Here is a 21299-nt window from a genome sequence, read left to right as displayed (position 1 = left end):
CACAGGCTGTGCAGCTACAACCCAGTTGGGATCATCAGGCCATGGGCTTGTTGGGACTGGGCTGATGAATTGATACTGGTAACCCTATCTCAGACCAAACTATCAGAATCTGTTGGTCTGGTTAACCTACGGCCATTTCAGAAGCCAGAACCTCTCCTCCCATCGGGTGAGGTGTGCCCCAAGAAATTACTGGCCAAAAGTTTAGAGTCCAGACCACTTCAATGAGTTGAACAATATGAGAAATGAACATTGCAATTTGGGAGCGTGTTCTGATCTTGGCGGTTATAGGACTTTCTTGGTATGGTCTCTACCAGGAGAACACACCATACTGCCCAAAGAGTAACATTTATTTTGTAGAAGTAAAGATCCCACAGGGTTCTCATGGATGCAGATGAGGGGCTCCAAAATTGTTTTTTAATGGGTTTAGAACTCCCATATTGCGTGCTGGAGTCGAGAGGCTTTGAAGAGTCTTGAGGGGGAAAAAGCCTCCAAAGACTCTTCCACCAGATCCCACGCTTCTCTGTGTAGCCATGAAAGCTCATTTCTGCCCCCTGTATCAGCAGTCGGCAGCAGAGGACAGAACTCCTCCTACAGATCCTGTGCCTCTCTGTGCAGCCGCAGCACCCCCTAGTCTTCGCTTCCCCTGGTCTCAGCATTCAGCAGACTACGGCAGCTGACTCCAGCCCTCCTCTGGTTCTCCTACAGACCCTTCATTTTCTGATTTCCAAGCTCTGCCCCCAGCTTCTTCCCGGCAGCAGCACATGGTAAGGGGGTGCACTGTGATGTAAGGAAGAGTGGGGGACAGATACAACCGACCCTTTGAGGGCAACCATAATGCTGATGTAGCCCGCAATGAAACTGAGTTTGGCCTCCCTGACCTATAACAACGAAACCCTTACCTCTTCTCTCTCGTTCTCAGCTGAGCAGGAGGGCAGGGTCGGGTTGAGGGAATAGGAGCAGCAGTCTGCTTAGCTCTCCTGAATCTCTATGCTGTGTCTGCCGCAGACACAGCATAGATATTAAGGAGAGCTAAGCAGTCTGCTGCTCCTGTTCCCTCAACCCAAAATACACGTGATTTAGTATTTCCGGGTAGGGGGCGCAAGCGCACCAACCTACCCGCACCGCCATTGGCGGCTATAACTGTCGATCACCAGGTCCCGGCCGGAGATTCCCCGCCGGCACCCGGAGATCGCCGAGGAACACTGACGGGAGAGGTCGGTATGGAAACAATACAGATCTCTCCCCTGTCAGCTCCAGCATGCTGCTTATGCACAGCCATACAAAGCAGCATGCCTACATAGTAAAACACACACAGTTAACCCTTTCATCACCCCACGTTAACCCCTTCCTGCCCAGTGCCATTAGTACGGTGTCAGTGCTTTTTATTAGCACTGATCACTGTATTGGTGTCACTGGGGATCTCAGTGACACCAAGTCAGTTCCCCCCAGTGTCAGAATGCCCACCGCAGTCCCGCAATAAGTCGCTGATCGCCGCCATTACTAATATAAAAAAAAAATCCCAGTATATATCCTGCCATTTGTAGACGCTAGAACTGTCACGTAAACCAATTCAGTTACATGTATCGGGATTTTGTTTCAGCGAAAACACGGAGCCGGATACATTTTGGCCGAAATTTATGACGAAATTTGATTTTTTAAAATTTTTTACTGGACGTGTTTCATAGCAAAAAGACAAAGATAGTTGGGGTTTTTTTTGTCAAAATTGTCGCTTTTTTTGTTTTGCGTAAAATTAAAAAACCGCACAGGCGATTAAATACCACCGAAAGAAAGCTCAATTTGTGGGGAAAAAAGGCCGTAAATTTTATTTGGGTGTGGCGTTGCAAGACCGCGCAATTGTCAGTTAAAGAAACGCAGCGCCGTATTGCAAAAAAAAATAAAAAATGGCCTGGTCAGGAAGAGGGGCAAATCCTCTGAAGGGGGAGGGGGGAAATCCTCTGGAGGGGAGGGGTTAAAAGAATAATAAAACCTCATTTTTATTGTAATTTTTTTTATTATAAAAGTAAAAGAGCAACATTTCTTTGTAAAAAAAAAAAAAAAAAAGAGGGCAACATACAGCTGCATGGCTGTATCTAGGGGGGTGCCCCCACATTTCAGTTGCTTCCCCTCACATAGTGCTATATGGGGAGGTAGAGGAGAGGTTGTGGGTGGGGGGCCTGGAGATAGGAGGGGGGGTGGCGTGCCTGAAATCTGGGGGCAGGTGTGGCACACCCCAGCATCCCCCTAGCTACAGCTATATCGCATTTACCTGCCTGGTGCTATTGGGAGCCCCTGTATTCACTGCTATCACAAAAATGGCAGCCCCGGCATCCCTCCAGCCATGCCTGGATTCTTAGTGCCTGCTGCCATGGTTGCTAGGCATCCCTGGCGTCCATTCAGCCGTGCCTGGATTCTCAGTGCTGGCCACCACAGTTGCTACGCTTGCATGGCATCCCTGCCGTCCCTCCAGCTGTGCCTCTGGCCTGGATTCTCAGTGCTGGCCACCACGGTTGCTATGCTTGCATGGCATCCCCAGTGTCCCTCCAGCCGTGTCTGGATCCTCAGTGCTGGCCACCAAGGTTGCTATGCTTGCATGGCATCCCCGCCATCCCTTCAGCCGTGCCTGGATCCTCAGTGCAAGCCGCCATGGTTGCTATGCTTGCTAGGCATCCCTGGCGTCCATTCAGCCATGCCTGGATTCTCAGTGCTGCTGCCACAGTTGCTAGGCATCCCCAGCGTTTGTGCCTGGATTCTCAGTGCCGTCCGCTATGGTTGCTATGCTTGCATGGCATCCCTCCAGCTGTGCCTGGATTCTCAGTGCTGGCCACCACGGTTGCTGTGCTTGCATGACATCCCCAGTGTCCCTCCAGACGTGTCTGGATTCTCAGTGCCGGCCACCACGGTTGCTGTACTTACATGGCATCCCTGCCGTCCCTCCAGCCATGCCTGGATTCTCAGTGCCGGCCACCATGGTTGCTATGCTTGCTAGGCATCCATTCAGCCATGCCTGGATTCTTAGTGCCTGCTGCCACAGTTGCTAGGCATCCCCAGTGTCCCTCCAGCCATGCCTGTGCCTGGATTCTCATTGCTGGCCACCACGGTTGCTATGCTTGCTAGGCATCCCCGCCATCCGTGCCTGGATCCTCAGTGCTGGCCACCACGGTTGCTATGTTTCCATGGCATCCCCAGTGTCCCTCCAGCCGTGTCTGTATTCTCGGTGCTGGCTGCCACGGTTGTTAGACATCTCCAGCCTCCCTTCAGCCATGCCTGTGCCTGGATTCTCAGTGCCGTCCGCCACGGTTGCTATGCTTGCATGGCATCCCCCCAGCCGTGCCTGTGCATGGATTCTCAGTGCCTGCTGCCACAGTTGCTAGGCATCCCCAGGGTCCCTCCAGCTATGCCTGGATTCTCAGTGCTGGCCACCACGGTTGCTATGCTTGCATGGCATCCCCAGTGTCCTTCCAGCCGTGTCTGGATTCTCAGTGCCGGCCGCCACAGTTGATGCTTGCACGGTCTCCCCCCAGCCGTGTCTGTGCCTAGTTTGTCCCTGCGGCCGTCGTGGTTTCTGTGCTCCTCCAGGCAGGCCGGGCCCCATGCTAAACTCTCTTGGGCCACAGGTTGGTTGCCCCTGTCCTAAAGCCTCTCACATTTTTAACTCCCTAAGAATTTGCACAAGCTGAAAAATTTACAAGGAACATTCATTTCTGGTATATTGGAACACATCAGCGTGGTCACACCCAGGGGCGGACTGACAACTCATGGGGCCCCCGGGCAATAGGGGATCATGGGGCCCTTGTGTCCTTGCCCAAACTCAAAAAAGCCTATGAAAAAGGTACCAGGGGCATCTCACGGGGCCCCCTACTGACCCCGGGCACACGGGCAGTGCCCGAGTTTCCAAACGGTCAGTCCGCCCCTGGTCACACCGTAGATTATGGCTGTAGAATAGTAGGAGACGACTTTTCTCTCTCCAGACTGCACAGCAAGACCTTCCAGGGAGGAATAATAATCATGGCGCCACGTCTGCGTGCAACAAACCGTCCTACAAAATGCTTCATATTGTCATTCAACCATTAATAATACAAATAGAATCTATTTTTCTTTATCAATATATTCACATTTTTTGTTAAGTGAACGAAATATTACATCTGAAAGTGCCATATTTTCCACTTTCATCCAGAAGGTGGCATTCTCCAAGCAAATGAAGCTGCCGTGCAGGTTGATAATGGCAGGATGGAAATTGTTGTGTAGTCTGATCTCCGCTTCTCTTCATCCATAAGCAATATCAAAACTCCTCTCTCACCATGATGTCCTCCATGGAAGCTTCTGCTGAAGGTCAGGGGAGATCAGACTACACTGCTAGAGGGATCCAACCAGCAGTGACCCCCCCCCTCCTTTCTCACCATGATGTCCTCCATGGAAACTTCTGCTGAAGGTCAGGGGAGATCAGACTACACCGCTAGAGGGACCCAACCAGCAGTGAACCCCCCCCCCTTCTTCTCTCTCACCATGATGTCCTCCATGGAATCATCTGCTGAAGGTCAGGGGAGATCAGATTACACGGCTAGAGGGACCCAACCAGCAGTGACCACCCTCCTTCTCTCTCACCATGATGTCCTCCATGGAAGATTCTGCTGAAGGTCAGGGGAGATCAGACTACACTGCTAGAGGGACCCAACCAGCAGTGACCCCCTCCTTCTCTCTCCTAGCAGAGGAAGCCAGACACAACTTTGAAGTCTTTAGTGATCTCTGATCTCCTTATAAAGTGTTTCTTCCATGATAAAGATCAGCCCCGTGTTTTCTGAGGTGTATATCAAGGTGTGCTTCTTCCCAGTGTGAGATCTCTGATGTACGGCATCCCTATAGAAAACATTTCCCGCACTCAGGACAATAATACACCTCGAGGGTGGTGTGAGTTCCCTGATGTCTGGTAAGATAAGACTTTTTACAGAGACATTTCCCACACTCAGAGCAGGAATACGGCTTCTCCCCTGTATGAGAGCTCTGATGTATAACAAGTTCTGAATTCTCTGCATAACACTTCCCTCATTTAGGGTAGACATGTGGCTTCACACCCCTGTGCATTCTCTGATGTGTGGAAAGATTCCTCTTCTGTGCAAAAAATTTTCCGCAATCTGGGCAGGAAAAGAGCTTTTCCTGCATGTGACTTATCTGATGTTCAATAAGAATACGCTTTCGTGAAAAACGTTTCCCACATTCAGTACAGACATACGGCTTTTCCCCTGTATGAGATCTCTGATGTGTGGTAACATGGGACTTCTGTGAAAAACATTTCCCGCACTCAGGGCAGGAATACGGCTTCTCCCCTGTATGAGATCTATGATGTCTGATCAGTTCTGATTTATGGGGAAAACATTTCCCACACTCAGAGCAGAAATGAAGCTTCTCACCCGTGTGAATTCTCTGATGTATAATAAGATCGAATGCAGAGCTAAAACTTTCCTCACAATCAGAACAGGGAAATTCCTTCTCCCCCTGCATCCCGGCCCCATCACCCACAGTACGAGGTTGCTCAGAATCAGAGGGATTCCATAGTCTCTCCACACTGGGAAGTCCACCATCCCTAGTGGAGCTCATTGTCTTTTCTCCGGCACAATCTCCTGTGATGTCCGCATCTTCCATTTTACAACCTGGAGATAAAGTGAGAGGATCCTTTGATGGTTTCTCCATGGCGGGTCCTGGAAAAATAGAAAAACATAATCAATAGATAGGAGAGGGTTAGTTCACTTCCATCAAGATTCCATCTGGATCAGGGAGATAGGAGGGAGCAGATGTTCTCTGTGGATGTCCCAACCAGCTGGGACTCTTCCCCTCTTCAAAGGGCCTTTGGTCCTCCCAGATCACTTCTACATTTACACCTCCTTGTCAGAGGAGCAGGAACCAATGGGGGCTGGGGGGGGGGCGTTAACAGAGCAGAGATAAGAGAAGAATATATTCTGGTCACCTGTGCTGATCTCTGTAGGAGTGTCCTCCTCTATGAATGTCCTCCTCATTCCAGCCTCCTCCGTATATTGCTGATCATCCCTCACATACGTCTCTTCTACTTCACTATCAACTTTCATGTTCATCAGATCTTTACCCTAAACCAACAGAATGGCAGAAAATAACATCTGTAACATAGAATGATTTATGATGTGAGATCACATAGAACATCTCATCTTGTAGAGTCCACACATCGTCTCCACATGTCAGAGTGTTCCATCACTTTATGTTCCCGGCCCTCAACTCCACCTACCTGATGATGGTGAGGGATGGTGTGACCTTCCTGTGTGGAATCCCGGGAATAAAGAGGACGAGGACATCTCTCTGGTGGGTTCCCATGACTGGATCCACCTACCTGATGATGGTGAGGGATGGTGTGACCTTCCTGTGTGGAATCCCGGGAATACAGAGGACGGGGACATCTGTCTGGTGGGTTCCCATGACTGGATCCATCTACCTGATGGTGAGGGATGGTGTGACCGTCCTGTGTGGAATCCCGGGAATACAGAGGAAGGGGACATCTGTCTGGTGGGTTCCCATGACTGAATCCACCTACCTGATGATGGTGAGGGATGGTGTGACCTTCCTGTGTGGAATCCCGGGAATACAGAGGACGGGGACATCTCTCTGGTGGGTTCCCATGACTGGATCCATCTGTAGGAAACACACACACTGACTGAATCCATTGTTTCTATGTGTTTATCAGATGATGGGGGATCTAGGTGGAGCCTCCGTACTGCTCTCTCCTTTCCAATAAAGTCTCCTCTTACCCGGTGATGTGAGGGGCGGCTGATTGTCCATCATGACGTCCTTGTAGAGGTCCTTGTGTCCTTCTAAATACTCCCACTCCTCCATGGAGAAATAGACAGTGACACCCTGACACCTTATAGGAACCTGACACACACAATGATACAGTCACCATCCAGACACATCCCTTGTCTGTTACTTGAGAATGTCCCAGAATTCCCGGCACCGCTCACCTCTCCTGTCAGCAGATGGACCATCATGGTGGTCAGTTCCAGGATCTTCTGCTCTTTGTTCCTCTCAGGTATCAGAGAACGAGGGGGAGGCACCATGGTGGGGGTCTGGGTCCTGCTCCATTCTCCTGAGATTGGCTCCCCACTAGACTTCTTCACTGCAACATAATCCTACAGATCAGGAGAAAGACAAACCGATATCAATCATCTAAAAACACACCCCACTTTTATAAACAAATATTCAATAAACAAATGTTCAATAAAGTCTCTTTTATTCTTCTTTTCCACGAAAAAATCCTTTTTCTCAACACCCGTACATTCTGATGCCCATATACCTCAAAAAGAAAAAACTTAACATAGTGTTATACCTTTTTAGAAATCAAAACACACGTGCCCTTAACAGTGCACCATGCACTACTTGTGAAAACACTCAAGCAGACGAGGGAAAAAAAAAAAAAAAGGTAAAAAAAAAAAATATATATATATATATATATATATATTAACTCTCTATGTGAATATCAGCCTATATTATTAATATAGGTATCCGTGTCACCAAATCTATGACCAGTGTGACAAATACAAATCACATCCACTATGTGAGTCTGTGACACTTATGACACTGCAACTTCGTGACACCACACTTGCAATAAGTGATTAAACACACATCCCCAACCAAAACCGTGATCTCCAACTCCTTGTGTAAGATGGATAATTACCCTCTATAACCACAGACAGGGCTAGATATAGATCTCCTTAGCTGTAGAAATCCATCCAATATTAGGTCCAATAAAGTATTATATCTTCCATTCTCCTCATAAGAAAATCCAAGTTACATATGGTAGATTCAAATAAATAACAGACTTTATTCAACAACTTACATTGCAGTAAGAGTAAAACAGCTTCTCCTCATCAAGGTGTACAAGCAGACAAGCTAGGGAACACAACTTCTCCTCATCAAGGTGTACAAGCAGACAAGCTAGGGAACACTGGCCACATGTTCCCACTTCCAAGATGGCCGCGATCGCACTTCCTGTCAATGTTAATGCGTCTGACGTCACGTGTACTGACGCGTTTCGTCACTTCCGGTGACTTTTTCAAAGGATACAGACGTCTGCGCATCGGCCACTTATATACTACCCTTCCTCCATGACTAGCGCCACAAATCGCCATCTTGGAAGCTGGAAAACAGCCGCCCATACTAATCTGCATGCCATCCCACTCTCACCGAATCAAATAAAACATAGGGAACAGTTCATCACAGATTATCCACCTCCATGTGTGCCCTATCCCTAGAGTACATACAAGTACTCCTCCACTGAATAGAGTATCGCATACAATATCCCATATCATCAAGTGACAATACACCAAAAATATCATACATAACATATACATAATAATACATCTACTCAATCTCTTATATCTATATAGTCACTAGTATCTATATAGTATATACTTCTCTGCATCTAAATAGTATATACCTCTCTCCATCTATAAATACATATCAATATCCCTATATAGTATAACAGAAAAGATCCCACTACTCCCTCTACTGGTCATAATCTAAAATACCTCTAATATTATTAAAAAACCCTTAAAATTACAAAACCCCCAATCTCGTTCATAGCATATTGATATATAAATATATTATCTTCCTATCACAAACATATACATATCTAAATATATCTGACCCCTCTGCTCTTTATTATCAATCACGTTCCCTATTACTATAGTCAAACACCTATCATTTATTTCTCTTTTTTTTATCACCATCACATTGACTTAAGATACATTACATAAAATCTTATCACTAAAATTAATAAATAAAATTCATAAAAACAGTTACAAATATACATCAATTCATTACTCCAAGCGATTATTCTCTCACATTTTAAAATCATATTACATTACCTCCATCTGTCCAAATATAAATTTCATAATTCCATATACACTTCCCTTAATAGAAATAGGATTAATATAATTCTCCTATAAGGTAAATAACATTAGATTAGAACTTATCTATAATATTTCCAGTAAAATCTGATTAAAAATCTGAAATGAAACAGTTCAAATCTAATTCTATATTTAAACCATAAGGTCTCAAAGTATTCAGTTTATAAATCCAATAGGTCTCATTCTGTGAAATACTTTTTACCCTATTGCTACCCCTCCAATGAGCATCCACCATGTCTATACCACAAAACTTAATACCCCTAGGGTCAGAGTTATGATATTCTTTGAAATGTCGTGAAACACTATGGTCCTTTTTGCCTTTCATTATATTGGCCACATGTTCCTTTAATCTGATAGCTAGGTTTCTTTTGGTTCTACCTACATATTGTAATGGGCAAGGGCATTCTAACACATATGTAACATACTTAGTGTCACATGTAATAAATTTTTTTATATCAAAATCTTCCCCTGTATATACGGATTTCCAACTTGTAATTTTCTTATCCTTAATACCAGTTACCCTACAAATCCTACATTTTTTGCAAGGGTAAAACCCCTGTAAATCAAACATCCTTGTTTTTTTAGGGGGTGAAATAACCCCCTTCACTAGCATACTTCTCAGGTTGTCACTTTTCCAATAAATAAACTGGGGTTGAGTTGGTAGCACATTTCCTAATACATAATCTTTTTTCAGAATGGGCCAATATCTTTTAAAAATACCTTCTACCTCCTTATACTGACAATTGAATTTCGAAATAAACGCATACTCAGCTATATTTTTATCCTCTTTGGTCTTATTTTTAGCCTTCGTCTTCATTTCCCCTATGTAGTTTTTGCTAATTTTGAATCTTGTTTTTTCCAATTCCATTGGATTATACCCTTTCATCACAAATCTTTGTTTTATCACTTCAGATTGGGAAATATAGTCCTCTAATCTTGAACAATTCCTCATTATTCTTATGAATTGTCCAATAGGGATTCCACGAATCCATTGGGGGTGATGACAGCTGGTAGTAGGAATAAAACCATTCCTATCTGTTTCCTCAAAAAAGGTTTTAAAACAAATTCTGTTTCCGTATTTAAAAATAGTCAAGTTGTTGAATAAAGTCTGTCATTTATTTGAATCTACCATATGTAACTTGGATTTTCTTATGAGGAGAATGGAAGATATAATACTTTATTGGACCTAATATTGGATGGATTTCTACAGCTAAGGAGATCTATATCTAGCCCTGTCTGTGGTTATAGAGGGTAATTATCCATCTTACACAAGGAGTTGGAGATCACGGTTTTGGTTGGGGATGTGTGTTTAATCACTTATTGCAAGTGTGGTGTCACGAAGTTGCAGTGTCATAAGTGTCACAGACTCACATAGTGGATGTGATTTGTATTTGTCACACTGGTCATAGATTTGGTGACACGGATACCTATATTAATAATATAGGCTGATATTCACATAGAGAGTTAATATATATATATATATATATATATATATATTTTTTTTTTTTCCCTCGTCTGCTTGAGTGTTTTCACAAGTAGTGCATGGTGCACTGTTAAGGGCACGTGTGTTTTGATTTCTAAAAAGGTATAACACTATGTTAAGTTTTTTCTTTTTGAGGTATATGGGCATCAGAATGTACGGGTGTTGAGAAAAAGGATTTTTTCGTGGAAAAGAAGAATAAAAGAGACTTTATTGAACATTTGTTTATTGAATATTTGTTTATAAAAGTGGGGTGTGTTTTGAGATTTTGGACTTTTTTAAGAAAAGTTTTTTATTATTATCTTTAACCTTCAAGGGTGGAGGTAAACTACTTTTCTGGGTTTTTATTTGGTGTGCTTTGTTTTTGAGAAATAGATATCAATCATCTGACATCGTCTACAAGAAGAACATGGTCTATTGGCCAGACTAGACCAGAGTGATGTCATGTGACCTCCCAGAATCCTCCTCACCTCTCCGGTCAGGTCTGTGTTTTATTAATAGAAATGAGAGTGATGTCATGTGACCACCCAGAATCCTCCTCACCTCTCCGGTCAGCAGGTAGATGATCTCCAGGGTGAGGTTTAGTATCCTCTCAGTCATGTGACTCCGGTCCTCCTCCATCCTCATGTATGACACCATCGATGAAGGTTTCTCTGTATACAGATTACATTGATAATACATAAACAGATCTGGATTTCGATTGGTGGAATAGTAATAGGATGAGGATATCAGGAGTATAAAATGAACATCGTTATGTAATTCAGAAGCATCCAGGGTTGGATCTGTGGGGGTGTTGGAGTGGTCTCCCCCCCCCCCAGTTTTCATTCATACCCTCTAAGACAGCGGTTCTCAACCTGTGGGTCACGACCTCTTTGGGGGTCGAACGACCCTTTCACAGTGGTGTTAGGAACCGAGACACCGCTCCTCTATCCGTCTCCAGGCGGATAGAATCTATACAATCCGGAATATTTACAGCCGATTCTGGCGCCAAACCTGCAGCTGACAGACACGTGTCAATCGCTCCCGGGCACGCCCCCCTCTCTGGGGATCTAACTCCCTCTGCCTTCGCTGATTGGCAGACCGGTCCATCCCTGATTGGTTGGGATTTGTGCCAGAACACGCGCAGCTGTTTGAAGCGGAGGATTTGTGCGGAGATCTCCCGCCGCTCCGATCATTCCGAAGTTTCCCGCCCTGAACGACCCGACCCCATGAACTGCCTGAACGTGGCCGATGTCATGCCTGGATCACCCAACAAGATCAGGGGGCAGATCCAGGTTAGTGCCTACCTCATTGTACAGTGAGGGGGGGCTCTCACTGTACCCCCCCAGATAAATTATTATGGGGGCTGTTATATAATTTATGGGGGTGATAAATTATTATAGTGGCGGAGAAGGGCAGATAAACTATCATTTGGGGGGGGCATTTTTGTAGGGATGAGGGGAAGATTATTTGGGGGGGAGGGTAATCATCATTATTGGGGGCAGATGTATTTTTATGGGAGTGATAGGTCTTTATAGAGGGGGGAGGGTAATCATCATTATTGGGGGCAGATGTATTTTTATGGGGGTGATAGGTCATTATAGAGGGGGGTAATCATCATTATTGGGGGCAGATGTATTTTTATGGGGGTGATAGGTCATTATAGAGGGGGGTAATCATCATTATTGGGGGCAGATGTATTTTTATGGGAGTGATAGGTTATTATAGGGGGGGGGTAATCATCATTATTGGGGGCAGATGTATTTTTATGGGAGTGATAGGTTATTATAGGGGGGGGGGGGGGTAATCATCATTATTGGGGGCAGATGTATTTTTATGGGGGTGATAGGTCATTATTGAGGGGGGTGGGATAATCATCATTATTGGGGGCAGATGTATTTTTATGAGGGTGATAGGTCATTATAGAGGGGGGTGGGATAATCATCATTATTGGGGGCAGATGTATTTTTATGGGGGTGATAGGTTATTATAGGGGGGGTAATCATCATTATTGGGGGCAGATGTATTTTTATGGGGGTGATAGGTCATTATAGGGGGGGTAATCATTATTATTGGGGGCAGATGTATTTTTATGGGGGTGATAGGTCATTATAGAGGGGGGTGGGGTAATCATCATTATTGAGGGCAGATGTATTTTTATGGGGGTGATAGGTCATTATAGAGGGGGGTGGGATAATCATCATTATTGGGGGCAGATGTATTTTTATGGGGGTGATAGGTTATTATAGGGGGGGTAATCATCATTATTGGGGGCAGATGTATTTTTATGGGGGTGATAGGTCATTATAGGGGGGGTAATCATTATTATTGGGGGCAGATGTATTTTTATGGGGGTGATAGGTCATTATAGAGGGGGGTGGGGTAATCATCATTATTGAGGGCAGATGTATTTTTATGGGGGTGATAGGTCATTATAGAGGGGGGTGGGGTAATCATCATTATTGGGAAGATGTATTTTTATGTGGGTGATAAAAATATTTCACAATATATAATCACATATTGTTTTTGTGATTAATCCCTGATGTCAACAGGGGCTACGGCTTCCCTGAATCTTTGTGCACCCCCAAATCAGACAGTCTAGATCTGACGCTGACTGTAGGTCCCAGTGGGAACGTATTTTATGTTGGGTGTTTCTGAACTCACCCATAAACAGGATCTTCTACCTCTTGAATGACTTTGCTGTGAGGTCATCGTAGGGTCAGTGTGATGTCCTAGATTGTAAGCTCGTAAGAGTAGGGCCCTCTTACCCCTCGTACGTTGTTTGTTGTTGTTGTACTGTGCCATGTATTGTCCCCCCTATTGTACAGCGCTGAGCAAACCCTTTGGCGCTATATAAACTCGTAGTAATAATAATAATAATAATGTCATCAGATGAAGTTAATGTTTGGAAAAGTATTTTGACTCTTTCATGGTGACTCAGAGGGGCCAGAACAATTCCTTCTTTTTTGAATATGTGTCTCTTCTCCATCAATGACCTTCTCACCTCATCAGTCTATAGTAATAGATCATACCACTTTTACTGGGTGCGGGGGATTCACTTAGGTGTCAAATTGGATATGCTTGTCTTAGGAAGAAAAAGGGAAAATATCTATTCTTCTGTTCTATATATATATATATGTATCATCATCTGCTGGAGATAAAAGGCGTCACAGTGACTATGGAGGAAGAGGACGGACGTGATGGTGGAGGAAGAGGACGGACGTGATGGTGGAGGAAGAGGACGGACGTCCCGGTGGAGGAAGAGGACGGACGTCCCGGTGGAGGAAGAGGACGGACGTGACGTGGAGGAAGAGGACGGACGTGACGGTGGAGGAAGAGGACGGACGTAATGGAGGAGGAAGAAGACGGACATGACTATGGAGGAAGAGGACGGACGTGATGGTGGAGGAAGAGGACGGACATGACAGGGGGTTACTGGGTGTAAATATAAAATCAGATCTTATTACCTCCTCTGCTGCCACTTTCAGCAATGTCTCCTCTACTTCCTCCCGACTCACCTCTCACCCGGAACTTCCTTCTTATACTTGACATCACTTCCTGCCTTCCATAGAGACTTCCTGTCTGGGTAGAAGTGAGATCCCCACCTTGTGGAGCTCAGAGGAACTGCAGCCCCGAGAATCGTCTGGTAGTGTGACCTGTCTGATTTGGGGGTGCACAAAGATTCAGGGAACCAGTACCCCCTGTTGACATCAGAGTCCCACCATTAAATGAGAATCCCCCCTTCACATCAGCATTCCCCTTCATATCAAGTCCTAGCGGGTATGAATGAAATCTGTGGGGTGTCCCTGGTTTCACATTTAAGCTGCTACTGATTTTTATGTTGGATCTTGGCGAGCTCCAGGACGTCACTTCCATACTATGGCCTAGTCTGCTTCTGACCTTCACCTGCTCATTGTTAGACTTCCTGCGTTCCGATGCTGTATTTTGAATTGTATTTTACACATCACTTTGATATCTCAGTTACTTGGCTCTGTACGTATATACCATTTGTTAATAAAACACTTTGTAAAATAAATCTGTGGGGGGGGGGGGGGAGATAACTCCAACACCCCCACAGATCCAACCCTGGATGGTTCTGATATACATAACGATCTTCATTTTATACTCCTGATATCCTCATCCTATTACTATTCCACCAATCCCAATCCAGATCTGTTTATGTATTATCAATGTCATCCGTATACAGAGAAACCTTCATCGATGGTGCCACACGTGAAGGTGGAGGAGGACCGGAGTCACATGACTGAGAGGATACTAAACCTCACCCTGGAGATCATCTACCTGCTGACCGGAGAGGTGAGGAGGATTCTGGGAGGTCACATGACATCACTCTCATCTCTATTAATAAAGCACGACCTGACCGGAGAGGTGAGGAGGATTCTGGGAGATCACATGACATCACTCTCATCTCTATTAATAAAACACAGACCTGACCGGAGAGGTGAGGAGGATTCTGGGAGGTCACATGACATCACTCTCATCTCTATTAATAAAACACAGACCTGACCGGAGAGGTGAGGAGGATTCTGGGAGGTCACATGACATCACTCTCATCTCTATTAATAAAACACAGACCTGATCGGAGAGGTGAGGAGGATTCTGGGAGGTCACATGACATCACTATTGTCTGGTGGAGGGCAGGCATGGCCACCTATGTAAAAAATGGCCTATGGGTCCCCTCCACTATGGTGCAGCACAGGCTTGCTAGTAGAAAAGGAACACCTCCAGAAGCTGGAATGGGAGCTGCTGTAACATCTACAGCTCTGCCCAGCAGGCATTGTGATGCACGGTATGGGGGGTGCTCAGGGGACAGTTATACTTTGTGCTCCGGAATTTCCAGAGAGTCGGCTGTTCCAAGGTGATGGTGAGGAGGAGGAATTACGGGAGGAATGATAGATGGGTCTATGGACTGATGGACTTATCATTGGAGTATACTACAGACGTCCTGAGGTCTATGAGAAGGGGGAGAGTCGGATGTTCCAACAAGAACAAGCTGGGAACTCCAAACTACTAAGACACAAGATGGAGACTAAAACCTACAGGATGGGCCGTACTTGTAGTGTTAGAGGAAGGAATAAAAGTAAAAAAAAATTTAGAATAAAAATACCGAGGCACACTGTCATCAGTCAACATACAACATAATAATAATTTATTTTATTCTAAAAAAAAATGAAACACTTCTAAAATATATATGTGTGTATATATATATATATATATATACACACATGCATACACAAGCAAAATATTAAATATTACATAGAAAGTCATATTTACCATTTGTAACCAGCAGATGGCACCCTCCGAGCAAATGGAGCTGATAACACGACTGCAATGAAATTGTCGTTCCTGTCATGTAGTCCAATCTCCTCTGCTCTTCATCTATAGGTTTCTCCTTTGAAGCCTCTACTGAAGGTCAAGGGACAGCAGACTACACTGCTAGAGGAACCCAACCAGCAGTGACCCCCCCCCCTTCTCTCTCATCATGATGTCCTCTATGGAAGCTTCTGCTGAAGGTCAGGGGAGATCAGACTACACTGCTAGAGGGACCCAACCAGTAGTGACACCCCCCCCCCCTCACCATGATGTCCCCCATGGAAGCTTCTGCTGAAGGTCAGGGGAGATCAGACTACACTGCTAGGGGAACCCAACCAGCAGTGATTCCCCCCCCCCCCCCCTTCCATCTCTCTCACCATGATGTCCCCCATGGAAGCTTCTGCTGAAGGTCAGGGGAGATCAGACTCCACGGCTAGATGAACCCAACCAGCAGTGACCCCCCTCCTTCTCTCTCACCATGATGTCCTCCATGGAAGCTTCTGCTGAAGGTCAGGGGAGATCAGACTACACTGCTAGAGGGACCCAACTAGCAGTGACAGCCCCCCCTCCTTCTCTCTCACCATGATGTCCTCCATGGAAGCTTCTGCTGAAGGTCAGGGGAGATCAGACTACACTGCTAGAGGAACCCAACCAGCAGTGACCCCCCCTCCTTCTCTCTCACCATGATGTCCTCCATGGAAGCTTCTGCTGAAGGTCAGGGGAGATCAGACTACACTGCTAGGAGGGACCCAACTAGCAGTGACCCCCCCCCCCCCCCCCTCCTTCTCTCTCACGATGATGTCCTCCATGGAAGCTTCTGCTGAAGGTCAGGGGAGATCAGACTACACTGCTAGAGTGCTAGAGGGACCCAACCAGCAGTGACCCCCCCCCCTCTTCCCAGTGTGAGATCTCTGATGTACGGCAACATATCATCCATATAGAAGACATTTCCCGCACTCAGGACACTAATTCACCTTGAGAGTTGAGTGGGTTCTCTGATGTCTGGTAAGACAAGACTTCCATGAAAAACATTTTCCACACTCAGGACAGGAATATGACTTCTCCCCTGAGTGAGACGTCTGATGTCTGGATAGACTGGACTTCTCTGAAAAACATTTCCCGCACTCAGGACAGGGATACAGATTCTCCCCCGAGTGAGATCTTTGATGTTTAACAAGGTCTGTTTTTTGCGTATAACTTTTCCTGCACTCTGGACAGGCATACGGCTTCTCGCCCGTGTGAGATCGCTGATGCCTGGAAAGACTAGCCTTTTCTGCAAAACATTTCCCACACTCAGGGCAGGAATACGGCTTCTCCCCCTTGTGAGATCTTTGATGTTTAACAACGTCTGTTTTATGCTTATAACATTTCCCGCACTCTGGACAGGCATACGGCTTCTCGCCAGTGTGAGATTTCTGATGTCTGTAAAGAGTGCACTTCTCTGAAAAACATTTCCCGCACTCAGGGCAGGAATACCGCTTCTCCCCCGTGTGAGATCTTTGATGTTTAGCAAGGTCTGATTTATTCGAAAAACCTTTACCGCACTCAGAGCAGCAAAAAGGCTTCTCCCCGCTGTGAGATCTCTGATGTATGACAAGCACCGATTTGTGTGTATAACATTTTCCGCACTCGGGGCATGGATACGGCTTCTCACCTGTGTGAGACTTCTGATGTGTGTAAAGATGGTACTTTTGCGAAAAACATTTCCCACACATAGGGCAGGAATACGGTTTCTCACCTGTGTGTACTCTCAAATGTGTGGAGAGATGGTACTTCTGCGAAAAACATTTCCCGCACGTAGGACAGGAATACGGCTTCTCGCTAGTGTGGGATCCCTGAATTACAATAGATGTTATTTCGGAGCTAAAACTTTCCCCAGAATCTGGACAGGGAAATTTCTTCTCCTCCTGAACCCCGGCCCCATCCCCCACAGTACGAGGTTGCTCAGAGTCAGAGGGATCCCATGGTCTCTCCACACTGGGAAGTCCACCATCCATAGTGGAGCTCATTGTCTTTTCTCCGGCACAATCTCCTGGGATATCCTCATCTTCTATTTTACAACCTGGAGGTAAAGTAAGATGATCCTTTGAGGGTTTCTCCATGGCGGGTCCTGGAAAAATAGAAAAACATCATCAATAGATAGGAGAGGGTTAGTTCACTTCCATCAAGATTCCATCTGGATCAGGGAGATAGAAGGGAGCAGATGTTCTCTGTGGATGTCCCAACCAGCTGGGACTCCTCCCCTCTTCAGTCAAAGGGCCTTTGCTCCTCCTCCCAGATCACTTCTTCATTTACATCGCCTTGTCAGAGGAGCAGGAACCAATGGGGGCTGGGGGGGGGATAACAGAGCAGAGATAAGAGAAGAATATATTCTGGTCACCTGTGCTGATCTCTGTAGGAGTGTCCTCCTCTATGAATGTCCTCCTCATTCCAGCCTCCTCCGTATATTGCTGATCATCCCTCACATACGTCTCTTCTACTTCACCCTCAACTTTCATGTTCATCAGATCTTCACCCTAAACCAACAGAATGGCAGAAAATAACATCTGTAACATAGAAGGATTTATGATGTGAGATCACATAGAACATCTCATCTTGTAGAGTCCACACATCGTCTCCACATGTCAGAGTGTTCCATCACTTTATGTTCCCGACCCTCAACTCCACCGACCTGATGATGGTGAGGGATAGTGTGACCTTCTTGTGTGGAATCCCGGGAATACAGAGGACGGGGACATCTCTCTGGTGCATTCCTGGTATTAGGTGGCTCCACCATATTGTTCTTGTAGAGATCTTTGAGTTCTTCAGAAAGTTCCTTCATCACTCCATACTCCTCATCCTCCTCTTCTTTAACAATAATATTGTAATCCCCGAGGTTTCCACTCTGAATATAGAATAAAACATTCAATGTAACAAACATGCTATGTATAAATCAGAACTACTAGTGATTGTTCCTCATCTACCTGATGATGGTGAGGGATGGTGTGATCTTCCTGTGTGGAATCCCAGGAATACAGAGGATGGGGACATCTCTCTGGTGGGTTCCTGATATTAGGTGGCTCCATCATATCCTTGTGTTCTTCTGAAAACTTTTCCATCACTCCATACTCCTCATCCTCCTCTATTATCTCTTCTTTAACATCAATATTATCATTCCCGAGGTTTCCACTCTGAATATATAATAAAAATGACATCAATGGTAACAATGCAGATAATGTACAGATCCTAATGATACTATCATTGATTGTTCCTCATCTATTCACCTGATGATGGTGAGGGATGGTGTGACCTTCCTGTGTGGAATCCCGGGAATACAGAGGACGGGGACATCTCTCTGGTGGGTTCCCATGACTGGATCCATCTGTAGGAAACACACACACTGACTGAATCCATTGTTTCTATGTGTTTATCAGATGATGGGGGATCTAGATGGAGCCTCCGTACTGCTCTCTCCTTTCCAATAAAGTCTCCTCTTACCCGGTGATGTGAGGGGCGGCTGATTGTCCATCATGACGTCCTTGTAGAGGTCCTTGTGTCCTTCTAAATACTCCCACTCCTCCTTGAAATCTTTCCTAACAGATTATAAAACTGTAATTAGGTGCGGGGGTTGGGGGGGGGGGGGATCATGTAGATTTGGATCCATTTGTCTTTGCTATTTGTACTTTGATTAGGATGAAAAAAATCCTCGATTCTCTATATTATATATGTGTATCATCATCTGCTGGAGATAAAAGACGTCACAGTGACTATGGAGGAAGAGGACGGACATGACGATGGAGGAAGAGGACGGACGCGACGATGGAGGAAGAGGAGAGACGCGACGGTGGAGGAGGGACGCGACGGTGGAGGAGGGACGCGACGGTGGAGGAAGAGGACGGGCGTGACGGTGGAGGAAGAGGACGGGCGCGACGGTGGAGGAAGAGGACGGACGCGACGGTGGAGGAAGGACGGGAGTGACGGTGGAGGAAGAGGATGGGCGTTATGGTGGAAGAAGACGGGCGTGACGGTGGAGGAAGAGGACAAGACGGTGGAGGAAGAGGACGGGCGCGACGGTGGAGGTAGCGGACGGACGCGACGTTGGAGGAAGAGGACTGGCGTGATGGTGAAAGAGGACGGCCATGACGGTGGAGGAAGAGGACGGGCGGGACGGTGGAGGAAGAGGACGGGCGCGGCGGTGGAGGAAGAGGACGGGCGCGGCGGTGGAGGTAGCGGACGGACGTGACAGTGGAGGAAGAGGACAGGCGCGACGGTGGAGGAAGAGAACGGACGGGACGGTGGAGGAAGAGGACGGGCGCGACGGTGGAGGAAGAGGACGGGCGCGACGGTGGAGGAAGAGGACGGGCGCGACGGTGGAGGAAGAGGACGGGCGCGACGGTGGAGGAAGGGGACGGGGGGGTTACTGGGTGTACATAGAGAATAAGATCTTATTACCTCCTCAGCTGCTACTTCCAGCAATGTCTTCTTACGTATACCTGACATCACTTCCTGTCTGTACTTGACATCACTTCCCATCTTCCATAGAGACTTCCTGTCTGGGTAGAAGTGAGATCACCACCTTGTGGAGCTCAGAAGAACTGCAGCCCCAAGAACCGTCTGGTAGTGTGACCCCGACTTTGTGCTGGGTGTGTATGGACTGTATGTCCTCATAGATGGGTCACCTCCACTCCCTCCAAGGGGGACAGAAAATATTTCACCAATGGTCAGCTGCATTGCTTTAGGCAACGTGCAGTGCATTGTCAGGTGCGGCGGGCGAATATCCCGCTGAATGCCCTTTCCATTCATGTGTTCGCCAAACACACGAACGGCTGATGTTCGAGTTTAACTTCTGTTCAACTCAAACATCAAGCCCAGCACTACCCTCCACCATGAGGGCTTTTTTCTCCTTCTAGGCTAAGGATACATCTATGACAGGGGTGGGCAACTGTGGCCCTCCAGCTGTTGTAGAACTACAAGTCCCATGAGGCATTGCAAAACTGACAGTTACAAGCATGACTCCCAAAGGCAGAGGCATCACGGGACTTGGAGTTCACCAACAGCTGGAGGACCACCACTGATCTATGGCATTCTGCAGCCTCGGTTGGCTGAGGATACAAAGAAGAAAGCTTGGGTCTCACCAGGAAGGGAGCAGTTTCCTCTGGAAGTCAATAGGTCCCCACCATTTCCCTGGAGATCTGTGAGCAGATATTTACAAAGCTTGAAGCAAGCTTTTAGCCTTCTCAGAACTTTCATCTCCAGGCTAGTGGTCCTCAATTCAAATCTTCCTGGAAGTGCTGCTCATATATATATAAACATGCTGTTGGTAGGTTTTGGTACTGCGGACGATTCCTAAAGCAAACCAGGTTTTCTTCACATGTTCATCTTTCTAAACAAAAAAAATTGAGAGCAATTTCCATCCATGGTCTCCCTCATGCCATTCCACAAGAATAAATTAGGCTCAGCTCACATCACCACTCTGAGCCGAGCTCATTTCTGAAGAACCTTGACAGATCTTGTGGTTGGAGATTGTGATGTAAGCCCTCTTCTCATTTCTCCTCCAACAAATCAGGTTTTTTTCACGTGTCCTAAATGAAAAACCTTTCGAG

The 21299-nt window shown here is 46.2% G+C and overlaps 2 protein-coding genes and 1 pseudogene across 4 annotated transcripts; all 3 read right to left on the bottom strand.

The window, feature by feature from the left end:
- Positions 1-1991: 1991 nt before the first annotated feature.
- LOC149465073 (uncharacterized) lies at positions 1992-6083 on the bottom strand. Its single transcript, XM_089673720.1, has 2 exons — positions 5960-6083; positions 1992-5693 (listed from the first exon to the last, which is right to left on the bottom strand). Exons 1-2 carry the CDS (start codon positions 6081-6083, stop codon positions 5041-5043), a joined length of 777 nt encoding a protein of 258 aa, XP_089529846.1. The 3' UTR covers positions 1992-5040.
- Positions 6084-6575: 492 nt separating this feature from the next.
- Positions 6576-13903, bottom strand: LOC149465072 (gastrula zinc finger protein XlCGF66.1-like). Of its 2 annotated transcripts, none has more exons than XM_089673731.1 (4): positions 13851-13903; positions 10948-11057; positions 6978-7145; positions 6576-6891 (listed from the first exon to the last, which is right to left on the bottom strand). In XM_089673731.1, exons 2-4 carry the CDS (start codon positions 11041-11043, stop codon positions 6700-6702), a joined length of 456 nt encoding a protein of 151 aa, XP_089529857.1. In that variant the 5' UTR covers positions 11044-11057; positions 13851-13903; the 3' UTR covers positions 6576-6699. The 2 variants fall into 2 exon arrangements, with proteins under 2 accessions (XP_089529857.1, XP_089529856.1); XM_089673730.1 differs by lacking the exon at positions 13851-13903 and adding an exon at positions 13048-13222.
- Positions 13904-15526: 1623 nt separating this feature from the next.
- On the bottom strand, positions 15527-18885 carry LOC149465071 (uncharacterized; annotated as a pseudogene). The gene is made up of 4 exons (XR_016312248.1): positions 18681-18885; positions 18389-18601; positions 18098-18233; positions 15527-17827 (listed from the first exon to the last, which is right to left on the bottom strand). The product of XR_016312248.1 is annotated as an uncharacterized LOC149465071 (transcript).
- Between the last annotated feature and the right edge of the window lie 2414 nt (positions 18886-21299).

Source organism: Staurois parvus, unplaced genomic scaffold, assembly GCF_062004578.1.
Source record: "Staurois parvus isolate SC_StPar_1 unplaced genomic scaffold, SC_StPar_1.0 ptg000144l, whole genome shotgun sequence".
NCBI classification, from domain to species: domain Eukaryota; kingdom Metazoa; phylum Chordata; class Amphibia; order Anura; family Ranidae; genus Staurois; species Staurois parvus.
Note: the sequence above shows the minus strand (reverse complement) of the source record. Positions and strands in the feature narration are given on the sequence as shown.